We start from the raw sequence: 19867 nt of genomic DNA, 5'->3' as shown, positions 1-19867 counted from the left end.
GTATACATCAGGAGGCACTTCATTGACTGCAGCTCGGTATTCAATACCATCATCTCCTCAAAAGCTTCAAGAACTTAGCCTCAATACCCCTTTGTGCAATTAGAATTTCGATTTCCTCACTTGCAGACCTCAGTTCATTCAAATTGGCAACATTTCCACAATCTCTATCAGCACAGGTGCACGAAAAGGCGGTATGCTTAGCTCCCTGCTCTACTCCCTTTACACATGACTGCGTGGCCAAGTACAGCTCCAATGCCATATTGAACTTTACTGATGACACCACTGTCGTAGGCCAAATCAAAGATGCTCATGTATCTGCATACACAAGGGAAATTGAAAATCTGGCTGCCAATGTCAGCAAGACCAAGGAGCAGATTATTGATTTCAGGAGGAAACCAGAGGACCACGAGCCGGTCCTCATTGGAGGATCAGAAGTGGAGAGAGTCAGCAAATTTAAATACCTCGGTATTATTATTTAGGAGGACCTGTCCTGGCTCAGCACACAAGTGCAACTATGAAGCACGGCAGTGCCTCTACTTCTTTAGGAGTTTGCGAAGATTCAGCATGACATCTAAAATGTTAGCAAACTTCTATAGGTGTGTGGTGGAGAGTATATTGACCGACTGCACTACAGTCTGGCATGGAAATACCAATACCCTTGAACATAAAATCCTACAAAAAGTAGTGGATACGGCCCAGTCCATGATGTGTAAAGTCCACACCCCTCCGACGCCCACCCCACCATTGAGCACATCTACACAAAGCATTGCTGCAAATTCATGGCAGATGCAATTTAATGTGGATAAATGTGAAGTTATCCACTTTGGCGGCAAAAATAGGAAAACAGATTATTATCTGAATGGTGGCCAATTAGGAAAAGGGGAGGTGTAATGAGACCTGGGTGTCATTATACACCAGTCATTGAACGTGGGCATGCAGGTACAGCAGGCGGTGAAAAAGGCAAATGGTATGCTGGCATTTATAGCAAGAGGATTAGAGTACAGGAGCAGGGAGGTACTACTGCAGTTGTACAAGGCCTTGGTGAGACCACACCTGGAGTATTGTGTGCAGTTTTGGTCCCCTAATCTGAGGAAAGACATGCTTGCCATTGAGGGAGTACAAAGAAGGTTCACCAGATTGATTCCTGGGATGCCAGGACTTTCATATGAAGAAAGACTGGATGAACTAGGCTTGTACTCATTGGAATTTAGAAGATTGAGGGGGGATCTGATTGAAACGTATAAAATCCTAAAGGGATTGGACAGGCTAGATGCAGGAAGATTCTTCCCAATGTTGGGGAAGTCCAGACCGAGGGGTCACAGTTTGAGGATAAAGGTGAAGCCTTTTAGGACTGAGATTAGGAAAAACTTCTTCACACAGAGTGGTGAATCTGTGGAATTCTCTGCCACAGGAAACAGTTGAGGCCAGTTCATTGGCTATATTTAAGAGGGAGTTAGATATGGCCCTTGTGGCTAGGGGGATCAGAGGGTATGGAGGGAAGGCTGGTGCAGGGTTCTGAGTTGGATGATCAGCCATGATCATAATAAATGGTGGTGCAGGCTCAAGGGGCTGAATGGCCTACTCCTGCACCTATTTTCTATGTTTTTCTATGAAAGCAGCATCCAACATCAGGGATACTTACCACCTAGGTCATGCTCTCTTTGTGCTGCTGCCACCAGGAAGAAGGTACATGAGCCTCAGTACTCACACCACCACGTTTAGGAACAGCTATTACCCCCTCAACCATCAGGCACTTGAACCAAAGGGGATAATTTCACTTGCTCCATCGTTGAAATGTTCCCACAACACATGACCCAGTTTCAAGGTCTCCTTACCTCATGTTCTCAATATTTATTTATTTTTGTATTTGCTCAGTTTGTTGTCTTTTGCACACTGTTTGAACACCCAAGTTGGTGTGGTCTTTCATTTGATTCTTTTATGATTGCTATTCTGTTATGAGGTTATTGAGTATGCTCACAAGAAAATGAATCTTAAGGTTGTATATGCTAACATATATACACTTTGACAATAAATTTACTCTCAAACTTGAACATACAGCCAACGAATACCTAGGAGAATGTTTTGTAGTCCAGGAACGCTTGCTTCCCTTGAAAAAGGGAAACAAAGATACTATGGTCTGAACCTTTGAATTCACTTAAATTAGGCTATTGCTTAAATTTCTTGCCCTAGGAAAAGTGCACAATAGCAGCTTTCTTTTTTTAAATTGTGTAAGTGTCTTTTCAATATAGATGGATGGGAGAATGAACTAATGTAAAAGGTATGCCTTGGTTGAGCTGTCTGTTGTGAACCTGTAAGATCCAAGCCAAACATTACTGAACACGGTTCCAGCAATCTACCCTGGTGAGTGCTGTAGGGAATTAAATCAGCTGCATTTTAATCCTCCACAGAGGTACAGAGAAGCTACTTTGTGCAACGCCTATATAATTCTAGGATTTAGTCTCTAGTTGCTAGAGTTGAAAGGTCTCAAAGTGTAAATGCTTTTCTCCCACACTTTTAAAATGTTGAAATGGCTCTTCAGATGATTCAAATTTTAATATTTTTAGTAAACCTCAGTCCAACAGCTCTGAAGGGGCAATAGACAATAGATGCAGGAGTAGGTAATTCGACCCTTCAAGCCAGCACCGCCATTCACTGTGATCATGACTGATCATCCACAATCAGTACCCTGTTCCTGCCTTCTCCCCATATCCCTTCACTCCGCTATCTTTAAGAGCCCTCTCTAACTCTTTCTTGAAAGAATCCAGAGAATTGGCCTCCTCTGCCTTCTGAGGCAGAACATTCCACAGAACCACTACCCTCTGTGAGAAAAAGTTTTTCCTCAACTCCGTTCTAAATGTTCTACCCCTTATTCTTAAACTGTGGCCTCTGGTTCTAGACTGCCCCAACATCGGGAATGAGTAATCTAGGCTTCCACTATGAATGTTAAAGGAGCTCAAGTAGCATCTGTGCAGGGCAATGTTTTCGATCTCATCCGGGACACGGACATCCCATTTCCCTGCACAGGGGTCACCAGACTTGCTGGGTTCCTCCAGCATTTGTAAGTTGCTCCAGATTCCGGCATCTGCAGTCTTGTGTGTCTTCAAGAATGTTTTAAAGATAGTTTCCACCCAGTCTTCGAAATTAAATACTTGATCTGGGCCTGCACCACAGCACAATGCTGACAGATAGAGACCCCTGTTGGTATTCAGAGAACAAGCCTATAGCCAAGGCAGTGCCTACTCTTGAAGAAAACAACAACCCACAACCAGTTAGCTGGGTACTCAACACTGCTGTGTATAAACTTCATCCCAAGTGTTTCTAGGAAGCAAGGTTTATAAAAGGTTTGTACTTTATTGGTCATTACTGGACTTCAGAGGGAGACAATGAAACTGGAATGAAAAACCATTACTGACGACGGTCACATAATTTAGAAGGGGGCATAGTCGCATAGGGGTTAGTGTAACACTACTACAGCAGAGCCAGCAATCAAGTTTCAATTCCTGCCACTGTCTGTAAGTCGTTAGTACATTCTGCCTGTGATCACATTGGTTTCCTCCGGGTACTCTGGTTTTCTCCCTCATTCCAAACACGCGCGAGTTAATTGGTCACTGGTGGGGGGGGGGGGGCGGGTAACTGGGTGGCATGGGCTCTTTTGACCGGAAGGGCCTGTTACCACACTGCATCTCCAAATAAACTAAATAACAAACAATGCCCTGACTGTAGTTAAATACAATATCCTTCAGAAGAGGAAATTTGCTCTCTGAATCATTCTGGTCAAATGTGAAATGGCTGAGCCATTCATTTCCAGTGCAAATACAGCTGGGCAGAAGTGGGTGTACAAATCAGCAGATGACAGTATGTAACAGTGATCCTGTTTGAAGTGGATCCTGGATTTGGAAAGCCACTCCTTTTAACTTTGTCTCACTCAACTGCTTCAGCTCAATACAAATTCACTGGAAATTACTCACAACTGCCAAAGCATCCAGTGTTAAAAATCTAATTGGAAACAAAGCAAATGTCATTTTATTTTTGGATAAACATTTTTTTTCTTCTTCTGTAATGTCAATATAATCAGTCACAGACTGCTGCCACTCAGTTCAGAGTCAAAGCATACATTCCACTTTTTATATTTTTTAATAATTAATAGATAAGGTTCCCCCTTTATTCAATAAATAACTTTAAATGAACAGACCACATCATCTGTGTTAAACTTTATGCAGAAAATTTTAAAAGGGCAATGTTAAATCCACCTACACATAGAAAATGCTGGATGGAGGAGCTCAGTAGTTCAGGCAGCATCTTTGGAAAGGAATAAACAGTAGGTACTTCGGGCTAAGATCCTTTATCTGGACTCCATTCCATTGCGATCCTGATGAAGGGCCTCAGCCCGAAACATCTACTGAGCCTGATCCGCTGATTTCCTCCAGTATTTTGCGTGCTCCTCTGGTTTTCCAGCATCTATAGCATCTCTTGTGCTTTAAATTCATAAACCTTACTTAGAAAAATAAGTTTTAAAAATGTATTAATTTCCATCATGCAACACACATCAAAGTTGCTGGTGAACGCAGCAGGCCAGGCAGCATCTCTAGGAAGAGGTACAGTCGACGTTTCAGGCCGAGACCCTTCGTCAGGACTTCCATCATTAAGTTCCATCATTTCTTTTTTAATGAGTGTACACAGACTTGCGACAAATATGAGCCCACAATCGCTCCTTAAGCATTAACCAAGGCCTGCATTATTTCACAGTTCAAACAGATGGCACTCCCTGGAACATCAGAAGGATTTGCAGCCGAATTAGAAAACTTGGTTGCCATTTGACGTTGCACAGGTGGCACTTCTATGGCAACTCTTGAGGAGAAACAAAAAAAACCGTTTCCAAGATAACAGGATCCTCATTGTAAGCATGCCAGATTTTTTTTTGAGTGTTAGAAGTTCATTATTTCCAAGGTAAACATTTGTTCACCTTCAAGTATTTATTCATCCTTATCTACACAGACTGGTATGGATCTCACCGCAGTGCACTTTGTTAAAGGGGGAGAAAAAGGGAACTCTAGCAAGATTAGCTGGACTTCCTCCAAGTCACCCCACTGATGTAGATGTAAAATGAAAGCAGGGGAAGGCTTGGTTCCAATAATAAATATTGCACATTCCCTCAGGCTCCTATTTGCCACACGTCTGTGTGCACTCAGAACTTACACACTTTTGAAGACTTGTTTTAAAGATGACGTATATGGATTTAATCTTGCCCTTCAGCAGAGTGTGTGGACAAGCTGCCTGCCAACAAGACTCTGCCAGTGCCATTTTGACACCGGCCAACCCAAGCTGCGGAAAGCAGGCTCTCACTCCCACCCACTGGGCACAAGTCCTGTCGCCCAGCTGGTGGACCAGTTTGCCTTCAGGTAAAAACATGCCCCACAGGGTATTTGCAGTACCAACTAGTAATCTTCCACTCTGCTGGAAAATACAATCCTAGTGTTACCCATGGATGGTTATTCAACCAAGAATGCAGTGACAGCATCACCAATTATCAAATGAATTTTCCTGTAATGTTTACTTGAGAGAACAAAAGCATCAATTTTCCTGCTCCGCCGCCCCCCAACTACCAAGCTCAGCGACACTCAGCTCAAAGGCATTACTTCAAGATGGGCTGGTATCCGAAGACTGGGAATTAAATGTAAAGATTGGAGCTGTATAAATCTTTGCTACATTTGTTGGAAATACAACTGTTGTGTAATTTATAAACAGTAAATATTCTGCAAATGCTGGAAATCCAGAGTAACACACACAAAATGCTGGAGGAAATCAGCAGGTCGGGCAGCAGTCGATGTTTTGGGCCGAGACCCTTCTCCAGCAAATGTCTACAACTGTTCCAAGCACACGTTATATATGGAAGCTCCAGCACAAATCCAGGAATGGCACATTAAATCACACATTGAATTTTCTCTGTATGCATGGCTTCTTAAACTGACAGTCCACTGTTAAAGATAAATTGCAATTAAGCTGCTTGTCTTTATCTGACTTCCATTACAAACAATTAACAAATTAGCTAGACAGGCAGTGTAAACAAAAGTAAATGAAGCTAAACTGTGAAGCACTGGGAGGACTTTATTTACTGAGACGTGGACAACACTGGCTTCATCAGTATTTTCATTGCTCGTCCCCATTTCCCACGAAGAATGGTTGGTCAGACCACTTTAGTGGCCAGAGTCAATCACAATGATGTGGGTCTAAAGTCACATATTGGCTAGACCAGACAGAAATTGCGGAGTTCTTCTCCTGAAGGACATTATACAACAATCCTGCATTTTCATGCTTAGCAATAATAAATTTAGCTGATCTTTCTTAAATAAAATTTAAATTCCATTTGGCTCATCTCTGCCATTTCATGTCTCATTTAGATAGATAGATATACTTTATTAATCCTGAGGGAAATTTGTTTCGTTACAGCTGCACCAACCAAGAATAGAGCGTAAATATAGCAATACAAAAAACCCCAACAATCAAACAACAAAATGCAAACTATGCCAGATGGAAAATAAGTCCAGGACCAGTCTATTGGCTCAGGGAGTCTGACCCTCCACGGGAGGAGCTGCATGTTCGATAGCCACAGGCAGGAACGACCTCCCGTGCTGCCAAGTGTTGTATCACGGTGGAATGTGGCCAAAGTCCAACAGTAAAAAGTTCAATATCCAGTCTGCAAACAGGCTCCTCAATTGTAATATACCCTGGATTGCACTATCCATTGTTAGCCAGAACAGTAAGCACCGAACTCCTTTACGCTTACCGCTCTCAGTGCACTTCCGGTCAGTCGGAACGGTATTACCCACCGAACTCCTCTTCTCCCTAAGTCTTTATTATCCCTCTCGACCCCATTCTCCTGCCTTCTCTCCATAACCTTTGATGCCCTTACTAATCAAGAACCTATCAATCTCCGAGTTAAATGTCCAATGATTGGACTCCCCAGCCATCTGTGGCAAAGAATTCCACAGATTCATTATCCTCTGGCTAAAGAAATTCCTCTTCTTTGTTCTAAAGGGACATCCTCCTATTCTGAGGCTGTGCTCTTTAGTCTCCACAATAGGAAACATCCCCTCTATGTCCACTCACTCCAGCTAAGCCCTTCAATATCCAATAGCTTTCAAACAGATCCCCCCTCATTCTTCTAAACTCTGGTGAGTACAGGCCTGGAGCCATCAACCATTCCTCATACATTAACCCTTTATTCCTGAGCTCGATGGTATTATGTGAACTCAGGATTCTGAATTACTTGCCCAGACCTCTGATTTACCAGTTCAGTAATTTAACCATAGTGCTATCAACTTTGGGTGGTAGGGTGGAAATACTTCTCTACCAAAGGAGGCATAAGGCACTCCTTCCCTCACTAGCCTTCAGGCCATCTCGGGGAAGTGTACCACCTACTTAGCTCCCCCCGATCAGGATCACATGAAGCCATTGGAGCAGGTGGTGGATGGTCATATGAGCAGCTGGTGCAAGTCATACCAGTCCTGGTTATACGACCACTGATGCCCGGCATTCAATCTCTGAAGAGTATTGATAATGACTGGGGTGACCTACTGCCCAGAAGGCAGCAATAGCAAATTACTTCCGTAGAAAAATTTGCCAAGAACAACCATGGTCATTAGACCATGATCACCTATGTCATACGACACAGCACATAATGACGAAGGTGATGCTATCAATTACTTAGCGAATCTTCAGCCATTGGAAAGAGTTTCTCTTCACCCATTCTATCCAAAGTTTACCAACTCTCCTCTTCACCTTTTCCACTCTGTCGCGTACAGTTTGAAGTACAAACCAAGCTGAAATGTTGCTCCAATGTGGCATTTATGCAGGCACATGTATAGGCAGGGAAGAGAGGCCATGTACAGGCACTTGGAATTAGTTAGATTGGACTCACGGGCAGCACATGAATGGTGGGCCGAAGGGCCTGTTCCTGTGTTGTACACTGGCAACGTACCAAAATTATCAAATGTCCCCATTCGTAATACAAGCTAGCACATTTAATTCCAATGCACTCCTGTATATATTCTGAAAGTTGACTTCAAAATGTCAAGTACTTCTAAGGAAATCCGCAGGAAACTCTTACCAAGCTCCTCCAATGTTTATTGTCAAGGGAGCTCGCCTTTTTAAGTATTCGAGATTGGAAGTCTGCTTTTAAAATCTGCAATGTAAATCACACTTGCACATGATGGAAAATTAGATTTACAAGAGTGTTACTGTTTATCAAAACACAAATCATTCAATTTAAATGATTACCATCTTTTTTTTTGCAGGAGAAATTGCATCCCTACTCATGTGCCTTCATTAGAAACTATTACAAATAGTTGTCCCCCCTCTAACCAAAGAGAACAGAGGTATATAACCCTTTTTTAAAACACGAGTGATCTGCAAAATTCTTCCAGACAGCTACATAAAAGTCAATGGAACACAACTGATAAGTGTGCTTGCAAATGAGAGTAATAACAGCACAGGTGGCCAAGCCTGATACACTAATGTTTGGCTTGGATCACATTTTGAAGTTTGCAGTGGATTTTGTTATGTCCAAATACAATTTGCAATGCTCACTGTTATTTCTCAGTACTTTCCACATCTGCACAGGTCCATATATTGACTTGATACCTCTAAGCAATCTTAAACACTTTTCTAAAAAAAAAAGGGTACAGTATAAATCCAAAATTTAGATGAGATGAAAAGTCAGAGCATGGAACAGCAACCAATTTAAGAACATATTAAATGAGTCATTAATCATAATCATGGATTCCTCAAAACTAACGTGGGCTGTAATTTCCTAACCATGTGCTTGTTTTCTCATGTAGTCGGACACACTGACAATTATAAGCATAAATCCACAACCCTTAAGGCTCAAAAGCTCTTGAGGATTGATTATTTGCTGAACTTTTCAACTAGCTGTCGTTCATTAAAGCTCAGCATCCATTCAGAGTAAGACTCACTGATTTGCTCTTGTAAAGAGCAGGTAGACCTCAACAGGCTGAAAGGCCTTCTTCCATACAGTAACAACGTTGGGAAACAATGCTTCTCTGAAAAATCCTCTCATTTGCCACCTTTTGCTTTTCCATACTGAACTAGTTCTGGGCCAGTGCTTGTAATTTCTGTTTCTTCAAAGCTCTATAGGCCTTGATGACCCTCTCCCGCTCCTCCAGCATAATCCTCTGGCGAGCCATCGACATTCTGGGCAACTCAACATCTGGGGAGATCACCTTTGTCCTTTCTGAGCCACACTTGCTGTCACCAATCAGAGACTTCAGAAGCAACTGTCTTCCACCGGGCTAGAAGGAACAAAGTGAGTTGAACACAAAGCCATAAAGATGACCGAATTCTGATAAAAGGTTACACTTCACGGCCCCACGGATAATGGCAAGCACTTAACTACTTCAAATTGTTTAAGAAAAGTTTTAAAATGTAAAAGCTATAATAGCCTTAACTTTTTATTGTCAAGATTGGATTAAAATCTTAAATCACAAAGCTCCACGGTATGGAAGCATAATAACAAATGTTTACTAATATTAAATATTAAAAGCTACAGGCCACTACATCTGTTCTGGCTGTTTTTCTTCATGAACATCCTCTATTGCTCACTAATTTCTTTTAATACCTCTTCACCAAGCAACTATTTAACATCCTTTTAACAGCATTTCAGGTTGAATATCACCAGCAAATGTTGTGAAATTTGTTAATTTGCAGTACAATGCAATACATGATAAAATAGAAAATAATTGAATTAAAGCAAATGTATATTAAATAAGTAGTGCAAAAACAGAAATAGAAAAAGTAGTGAGGTAGTGTTCATGGGGTCAATGTTCCTTTAGAAATCGGATGGCAGGGGGGGAAGAAGCTGTTCCTGAATTGCTGTGTGTGTGCCTTCAGGCCCCTGCACCTCCTTCCTGATAGATGAGGGCATGTCCTGGGTGCTGGGGTTCACTTATGATGACATCTGCCTTTTTGAAGATTACCAAACTACTTCAAAAATTATGTAACAGAGAATTCCAGCCTTAATTTGGCGATATTTTCCCTCAACTCCTTTTATTATCCTGATTTTCTTAATATTTTTCCCATCGACTTAGCACTGGAAACTTAATCTCAGGGTAGTATATGGTGGCGTATACATACTTTGACAATAAATTCACTTTGAATTTGAATGCGGAAGCAGCTGAAACAGTTTATGGTTCGGGTGACTGGTGTCCCCGACAATCTTCCGGGCCCTCTTTCCGCACCTGCTGTGGACGTGAACTTCCCTCCATTGCGGACATTTGTAGCATTCTAACTGGTCGCATCACAGCCTGGTACGGAGCGGCTACCACTCAGGATCGGAAAAAGCTGCAGAAAGTTGCACTCTCAGCCAACTGCATTATCTTCTTCAGCATCAGGGATACCTTTAAAACACGATGCGTCAAAAAGGCTGCATCCGTAATTAAGGATCCCATCACCTAGGACATGCCCTCTTCTCATTGTTACCATCAAACAGGTGGTACAGGAGCTCAAAGACACAACTCAGTGTTTCAGGAACAGCTTCTTCCCCTCAATGTACAATGAACCCATGTACACTACCTATTTTTTCTCCTCACTTTTTCTACTAAATATATATTTCTTATTATAATCTATACTGTCTTTTATTGTGTATTGCATTGTACTGCTGCCGCACAACAAATTTCATGACATACGCCAGTGATATTAAACCTGAATCTGATTAGTTTGGAGGTCAGAAATGGAGAATAGGGGTAAAGAAACATATTTAAAAGGGAAGTGGCAAGTGGTACTCTTTCAGGATTTGAATTGAATAGAATTGACTTTATTACTTACATCCTTCAAATACATGAGAAGTAAAAATCTTTACATTTTGTCTCAGTTCAAATGTGCAATTATAGTAACTTATAATAAATATTACGTACAACAGGATAGTCAATACAACATAGAAATACAGTTGTGTCAGCATGAATTAATCAGTCTGATGGCCTGGTGGAAGAAGCCATCACGGAGCCTGTTGGCCCTGGCTTTTATGCTGCGGTACCGTTTCCCAGATGGAACAGTTTGTGGTTGGGGTTGACTCGGGTCTTCAATGATCCTTCGGGCCCTTTTTATACAGCTGTCTTTGTAAATGTCCTGAATAGTGGGAAGTTCACATCTACAGAAGCACTGGACTGTTCTCACTGCTCTCTGCACAGTCCTATGATTGAGGGAAGTACAGCTCCCATACCAGGCAGTGATGTAGCCAGTCTGGATGCTCTCAATCGTGCCCCTATAGGAAGTTCTTAAGAGCTTGGGGTTTTCGGATTTGGAATTTGGGATTTGAATCTAAATGTCCACTTTGCACCATTAGACAATAATGGAGGTAATTATGCAGATGACTAAATTATATAACATTTAGTAAATGTGTGGGCACGTGACCAAATGGTTAAGGTGTGGGCACGTGGCCAAGTGGTTAAGGCATTGGACTAGCGACCTGAAGGTTGTGAGTTCAAGTCCCAGCCGAGGGAACGTGTTGTGTCCTTGAGCAAGGCACTTAATCACACATTGCTCTGCGATGACACTGGTGCCAAGCTGTATGGGTTCTGATGCCCTTCCCTTAGACAACATCGGTGTCGTGGAGATGGGAGACTTGCAGCATGGGCAACTGCTGGTCTTCCATACAACCTTGCCCAGGCCTGCGCCCTGGAGAGTGAAGACTTTCCAGGCGCAGATCCATGGTCTTGCAAGGCTAACGGATGTCTTTATTTATTTAGTAAATTTCATAAAGAGGCAAAACATGAAGAGACTAATTGAAATTGTGAAAACAATGCAGGAGAAAAATGTAGTACAAAAAATAATCTGCTGGAATGTTGGGCCTTTATCGCACTGATGCTAAAATTTAGAAACGAGAGGTACTGGTGCCTCTCTGCCCAGATTGTGTGTTTAATATTCAGAACCCACCACTGAGCACATGTACAAGAAGTGCTGCATCTTACGGTCATGGTACAAAAGCAAGTTTAGAAAGTCTCAACAGTGGGTATGCTAAAACAAGAAATCAAAACTGTGGTAAACAGTTCATATAAAAAAGGAACAAAGAGAGCAGGAACTAAAACGGAACAATTCTGGCATGAAACAGCACCCATTGAACAGTTTGGATTCAGTGTAATCAATTCTGCATGAGGAAACACGCTTACCTTATCAGTAGTCTGGCTCTTCCTGGGTTTAGCAGTGAGGGTGGGCGGTTGCATGGCTACTTCCCCAAATGGCACAATATCTGCAAAACAAGACCACAACATCATAAGACGTAGGAACAGAATTAGGCTATTCGGTTCATCAAGTCTGCTTCACCATTCCATCTTGGCTGATTTAATATCCCTCTCAACTCCCTTCTCTTGCCCGAGCAAGATCAGCTCCATTCAGAGAAATAAGCTTTAATCCTAATGAAGTTTCAGAGAGCTTTGATCCTTACACTACAAGCACGCTGAGACAATGGTCTATTCTCACAGCTTCTCATAACATGACTTCTCCCCTCTACACTTCCAGCCAGCACAGTTCATAGTCCTTCCAGCGTTCACCAGCCACTCCTCTTCTCATAGCACAGCCCACGCAGTTATGGGAGGTGCAACATCCTTTCCCTTCATCTGATCCTCTACCATCATCCAGGAGCCCAAACAGCCCTTCTAGGTGAAGCAATTGGTTCTAATTGTTCTGGTTCTAACTTACTGCCCTTTATGCTGCTGGCATTTAGGGCAGCAATGAAGGTCCTCTATTTCTGTCTGTCCTTGGCCATCTTCTCTATTATGCTCCAGGAGTGGTTGAGGGTCCTCATTTCTGCCGCTACGGTACGGCGCCCAGTTGTCCTTCGTCTCCCGTGTTGCCCCCGCCCTTCAGGGGTCCAGTGAAGTGCTGTCTTGATGAGGAGTTGGCCTCTCTTCTCATCACATGCCCAATCCATCTCCAGCGTTTCTTCATGATGAGTGTGGACATGTCCTCTTGATAACACTGAAAGTGTAGGGCGTGACCGGTGATCTTTCTTGGCCAGAAAATGCAGAGGACCTTCCCCCAGAGGCTCACGACGACAGCTTTGCAAGGTGGCTCTCTGTCATGTGCCAACGTCCTGACCCGTACAAGAGTACGGACAGAACATCACCTTGGTGTTGATGCTGTACTTGGCCAACCCCCATATGCTGTTCACTGATCTGACGATGTTGCTAGTTTCGCCAAGTCTACACAGGTTGTCACTCCTAGTCCCACCATCCTGTCGAATTATGCTGCCGAGGTAAGTGAAAAAGTACTGGTTCTAAGTTAATGCCACACATTCAGTGCTCATGACAGCTTCTATCCCACTTTTATAAGCATATTGAACACTTCCTGATACAAGACAGAATCGACCTCAACCTACCTCGTTATGGCATTTTACATTATTGTCTGCCTGCACTGCACTTTCTCTCTAGCAGAAACACTTGATTTGCATTCTGTTATTGTTTTGCCTTGTGTTACCTTTCTGCACTATTGTGATGAAATTATCTGCGTGGATGGCATGCAAAATAACAATTTTCACTGTAGCTCAGTACATGTGACAATAATAAATGAACTTACCAATTTAGTGTAGCCTTTTCTACACTGGAGCAGCCAAAGCACATGAAAGCTTTGCTCAGAGCACAAGTATGACCCCAACCTTCCAGACAGCTATCATTAAAGCCCACTTCCACACTGACCTCTCTGCCTTTGCCTCCAAACCATTTCCAACACTGCCCAATGGAAGCTCCAAGAAGAGCATCTCATCTTCCTTCTGAACAATGCAGCCCTCAGGACTAAGTTCAAAAGTCAAATGTATTATTAAATACATATGTTTCACCATATGCTACCCTGAGATTCATTTTCTTGTGGACATTCACAGTAGATACAAAGAAATACAATGGAATTAATGAAAAACTACACACAAAGATGGACAAAAGCGAGTCCATAGGTTATGGAATCAGTTCAGTGTTGAGGTGAGCGAAGTCATCCACACAGGTTCAGGAGTCTGATGGTTGAGGGGTAATAACTGTTCCTAAACCTGGTGGTGTGGGACCCAAGGCTCCTGTAGCTCTTTCCTGATGGTAGCAGCGGGAAGAGAGTATGGCCTGGATAGTGAGGGTTCTTGGAAGATGGATACTGCTTTCTTATGGCGGCACTCTCTGCGAATGTGCTCGATGGTGGGGAGGCCATTCCTCACAAATACAATAGCTACAAGTTACCAGCCAGTTCTTCTCTCATGGATGTACCTGGGTATTTCAGTTTCAATTGCTCCTTTACTGTGACTGCCAGGACTTAAATATTTATCTTGCTAAGTTGGGTCTGTAGCCCATCATAGACATGATCTCTGCACCCATCCCTTCCTGCATCTTAAAATAATTTGATTTCTCACTTTTCTAGTTGTGTTGACCTAAAATATTGACCATCTACCTCCCCCAGATACTGTCTGATTCACATCTCATTTCCATCTTGTTTTCCCTGTTTTGAAACACCAATACAACTGTTTCTCAAAATCCAACCTTAAAATTATGCGTTTAACTTTGTCCCATAAATGGGATTAATTCCAGGCTCTTATGACAATTTCAGCTGTTTGCCAGAGAACTACAAAATGATATGGCATTTGAAAGCAAAATGTCAGCACAAATATCTAGCAGGCAGCTACTGAAAGAGAGGGCCATATAGATGAAAGTCTTCCGTACCTTCTGATGGTTCAGCAATTCTGTGACATAGCTCACAAGAGGTTTAAAATGCAGAGCACTGCTGATGTACTAGTGAGTGAAGTGCCCCACCTAGTGGTCACTGAGAACAATTCCAGGATTGTAAATTTGGGGGAAATGGTCAGCAAGGCACCACAACGGACCAAATGACAGAGGCCAATAAAACTATTATACCCATGCCATTTTTAAAATCTAGGCTTGTCATATAATGGAGTAACTGAAACAAATTTGTAACCCGTGGGGAAAAAAGTATAGTCAGGAAGTAGTTCTTACTATGGGTCAACAGGAAGTTCACGAAAATGACACCGAAAACAAGAGTTAACATACGAGGAGTATTTGATGGATTTGGGCCTATACTCACTGGAGTTTACAAGAACGAGGGAGGATCTCATTGAAATCTATTGAACATTCAATGGTCTAGATGGAGTGGATGTTTTCTATAGTGGAGGAGTGTAGGACCAGAGGGAACACCCTCAGGCTAGAGGGGCATCCTTTTAAAACACAGATGAGGAGGAATTTCTTCAGCAAGAGCAGGGATTCTCCACCCTTTTTATACCACGGACCAAGGGGTCCGTGGATCAGTGGATGGCAACCCCTGAACCAAAGGGTGATGAATCTGTGGAATTCATTGCCACAGTCGGCTATAGAGGCCAAGTCATTAGGTATATTTAAAGTGGGGGTTGTTAAGTTCTTGATTAGTCAGGGCGTCAAAGATTATGGGGAGAAGACAAGAGAATGGGGTTGAGAGTGATAATAAATAGGTCATGATGGAATGGCAGAGCAGATGATGACCTAATTCTGGTCCTATGTCTTATGCTAAAGGTCAACAAATTGTTGATGTAATTTCACCTCTGAAGCCAACATTCATACATAAAGCTACAGGACAGTCAGAAATAACTCACAACTTCTCCTTTCAGGATTCCAAAAAGAACCGTTCCCTTTGTGATCCTCCCCCCAACCCCCCAGTCTGTTCTTCCATTTCTACAAAGCACAGTACACTCCCATTCAACCCCTGGAGATGCCACACCTGTCATTGTGCCTCTTCCACGCCTGCCATCCCAGGCACACATCACTGACCTTGCTTCACTTCAATAACTTCTGAATCAGTCAGGGAGTGCAGAAACAGGCGTTTCACCAAACCATCAACGACCTATCTACAGAGCGGTGACTTGGTAATGTATTGCACTGTACTGCTGCCGCCATAAAAAAGCAGATTTCATGACATATGTGAGTGATGATAAACCCGGTTCTGATATGGGTCTCTACTGCGGACTGAGAGTGGGAAGGGGGACAGGGACAGGGAAATCTTGGTTGGGAAAAGGAGAGGGGATGGAGCGGGAAGCACCTGAGAGATCAATAAACTAATTCTTTGGAATTAAATGACCTTGCCTGGTGTCTCAAGACTGTGTGTGCCCACATCCGTTCCACCCTCTGCTCCTTGTACTCCTCCTTCTCTGCCACCTGTCCACACACCTCCCACGGCACTGCACCCTCACCATTCCCAACACCCTTCACTCCCGCCAGATTTACAAACTCACTCTCTGCTCCTTGTGACAACAACAGTACTGTGCAAAAGTCTTAGGCACTCCAGCTCTATATATGCACATAAGACTTTTGCACAGTATTGTATAAAATGATTAAAAGGAACAGGTAGAGTAGACACGCAGCAACCTTTCCCCCTCGATGGCAATGGCTAATGTGGGAGACCATAATTTTAAGGTCATAAACAAGAGAAAAATCTACAGATGCTGGTAATCAAAGTAATACACACAAAATACAGAAGGAACTCAGCAGGCTAGGCAGCATCTGTGGAAAAGAGTGAACAGTCGACGTTTTGGGCTGAAACCCTTCGGTCCTGATGAAGGATCTTGCCCCGAAAAGTAGGTTGTTTACTTTTTTCCATAGATGCTGTCTGGCCTGCTGAGTTCTTCCAGCATTTTGTGTGCATAATTTTACAGTGATTGGAGGGAAGTATAGTTTGGGGGGAGAGAAAGAATATCAGAGGTAGCTTCCTTTTTACAGAGTGGTGTGTGGAACACGCTACTGGAGTAAAGGTAGAAACAGATACATTAGAGACCATTAGAGACATTTAAAAGACGATTACACAGGCACATGGATGAAAGAAAAATGGAGGACTATGTAGGAGGGAAGGGTCAGATTGATCTTAGAGTAGGTTAAAAGGTCAGCACAATATCATGGGCTGAAAGGCCTGTACTGTGCAGTAATGGTTTATTGTTTATGTTCTATACTAATCTCATTTACCAGTGCTTATCGATAGCCTCCTAATCCATGGCAGTTTATCTAGCTAGTACTTGCATCTAACATCCATTCAGACATGATATACTAGAATCTACCATCTGGTTGAAAAATATTCTTCCTCTCATCCACTCTAAAATTCTTACCCCTTACCCTATGTTTTTGAAACCTAGTTACCACTGCTATGGGGAAAATCTCCTATCTACCCTATATATACCCCTCATACTTCTGTTCATCACCATAAGGTACCCCTCAAGCCGACGATGCTCCAAAGAAAACAAGCTCAGCCTATGAAGTCACTGTGTTCCTCAATATGCTGTACCATTCATTATGTGCACCCTACTCTTAATAAGATTAAATTCCACTTGACATTCATTACATTGCCAACATACCAACTGATCAGTATCATCCAAGATCCAATAGTTACCCTCCTCTCATATATCAACAGCACCCATTTTCATGTCATCTTCAAATTTCTCTCTTCTCATCACCATCAGGGAAGACAAACTTCTCTCCTTATTCCCGCCATCAGGGAGGAGGAACCAAAAGCATGAAGGCATTTTAGGAACGGATTCTACCCCTTCGCTGTGAGATTTCAAAATAGTGTTTCAAAAAGAGATCACAAATAGTTTATGGGTTCATAGACCATTCAGAAATCTCTGAATGGTCCACAAACACTACTTTTGATCTCTTTTTGCACAATGTTTTAATATATAGATTTCTTATGGGTAGCTTATAATGTACTGCTACCATAAAACAAGAAATTTCACAACATAGCAGTGATATAAACCTTGTCTGATTCAAAATCATTATTTAAAGATAACAGCAAGGGTTCCATTACAGATCCCTGTGACACAAGGCTTCCAATCACAAAAATAAACCACCATCATTTGATCTCCTAATACCAAGCCAATTCTGGATCCTATGGGCTCTAATCTTCTGGACCAGTCACCCACATGGAACCTTGGTAAAGACCTTCCTGAAGTCCATGAAGACTACATCAAATACACCATCCTCATTCATACATAATTTGTCACCTCTTCAAAACTTTGAATCTGATTAGTCAGACAGGATCTTCTCCAAAGCCTCGCTGCAGGAACAACTCAGTGGGTCAAGGAGCATGTGTGATGGCTGTTGCTCATCAGCTCTTGCAAGAAGCAAGGCAGTTATCCTCATTGAAAGAGAGAAATGGCTTGGGCAATCTACACTCAGTGGCCACTTTATTAGTTACACCTGAGCACCTGCTCATTAAGGCAAATAATTAATCAGCTAATCATGTGGCAGGAACTCAATGCATAAAAGCATGCAGACATGGTCAAGAGGTTCACTTGTTGCTCAGACCAAACATCAGAAGGAGGCATAAATGTGATCTGAGTGACTTTGACTGTGGAGTAATTGTTGGTGCCAGATGGAGTGGTTTGAGTATTTCAGAAACTTGGATTTTCACACACAATAGTCTCTAGAGTTTACAGAGAATGGTGCAAAAAAAAAAAAAACCACACACATCCATTAAGTAGGAGTTCTATGGGCGAAAATGCCTTGTTAACGAGAGAGGTCAGAGAAGAATGGCCAGACTGGGTCAAACTGACGAGAAGGCAACAGCAACTCAGATAACAACACAGTACAACAGTGGTGGGCAGAAGAGTATCTCTGAACACACAACACATCAAACCTTGAAGAGGATGGGCTACAGCAACAGAAGCTCATACCAGGTTCCACCCTTTAATGTAATAAAATGGCCACAGAGTGTGTATGCCATTGCTATTTCCGGGTACTTGCTCGACGAACAGAGCCACATTTCCTACGTTACAACAGTGACCAGACTTCAGAAGTAACTTATTGAAGTAAAATATCTGAGGATGCATGAAAGGGTTGGAAGCAGCTCTATACAAATACAAAAACTAAATACTTTCTATTCAAAAGCATATTACAGGAAAATGGAAGCTATAGTCACTCTAATTGAAAAAATTAAAAGAATGCAAAGTTCAAATACCAACTACAAACAGCGATTCTAATTTATTTTGCCATTCATTTCACTAACGCAAAATAAAAAAAAATAGGTGAAATATGACTTGCCTGAAGTAATAATGTGCTAGTACCACTTAGACTAACAGCGATATAAGTGGAAAATCCTAATTATACAGAATGTCATGAAGAACATGAAGAGGGTTTAAAGAACTATAGGCTTTAATAGTTAAGTTTAGTAAGAGTAGTTAAAAATACCAGCATTATTCATCAAATGTAGGCAAGCAGAGGTGGCAGTTCCAGTCTTGCTCTGAATAGTCTCGAACATGAGGGATTTCAGCTTCGAAGTTTGACTGGAGCAGCCTGGTTTTTCACGTTGGAGCAAAAATGGTTGAGTGATTTGACAGAGATGTCATCATCATGAGATTAGATAGTGTAAACAGAGTGAAGAGTGGTTAAGAAAGGGAAAATAAGCTGCTCTCATTAAAGGATGGCTAAAGAACCAGCTATCACAGATTTAATGTGAGGGGTGAAGTGGTTTTATTTTTACAGACAATGGTTACAACTTTAAACCATTGCCTCCATTGGTGTGAGTTATTAAAAGGAATAAGTACCTCGGTGAACTTATAATTACAGGGCTGTACAGAATAGGGGAATGGTCTACAAGATACCATCTACAAGACCAAATGTCTTTCTTCTATGATTGACCCAGCAAGGTATGCATGCCCAAAATGGAGTAGAGTGGAATTGCTAAACTATTTTGCAATGTATCTCACAGACCCTGTGAGAGGGGACTGAGAGTATAAGACAGGGTTTGTCTTAAGCGCTATTCGTCATGGAAGACAGAAGGTAATCATATGTGACTGTAGAACAAATACACCTAGCATTGTATTATTGCCCCAAATCAAGCTGTCTGTTGAGAGCAT

The 19867-nt window shown here is 42.2% G+C and overlaps 1 protein-coding gene across 1 annotated transcript in view; it reads right to left on the bottom strand.

The window, feature by feature from the left end:
- Window positions 1–3870: 3870 nt before the first annotated feature.
- The window catches only part of LOC140187291 (coiled-coil domain-containing protein 137-like), a 32970-nt gene continuing 16973 nt past the window's right edge, over window positions 3871–19867 (bottom strand). The window contains exons 5-6 of the mRNA XM_072242451.1: window positions 12180–12259; window positions 3871–9308 (exon numbers count right to left, since the gene is read on the bottom strand). Coding sequence (XP_072098552.1) covers window positions 9105–9308; window positions 12180–12259 — 284 coding nt within the window. The 3' untranslated portion in view covers window positions 3871–9104. The remainder of the gene's footprint in view (window positions 9309–12179; window positions 12260–19867) is intronic.

The sequence above is a fragment of the Mobula birostris genome, chromosome 24, assembly GCF_030028105.1.
Source record: "Mobula birostris isolate sMobBir1 chromosome 24, sMobBir1.hap1, whole genome shotgun sequence".
In the NCBI taxonomy this organism is placed as follows: Eukaryota; Metazoa; Chordata; class Chondrichthyes; order Myliobatiformes; family Myliobatidae; genus Mobula; species Mobula birostris.
Note: the sequence above shows the minus strand (reverse complement) of the source record. Positions and strands in the feature narration are given on the sequence as shown.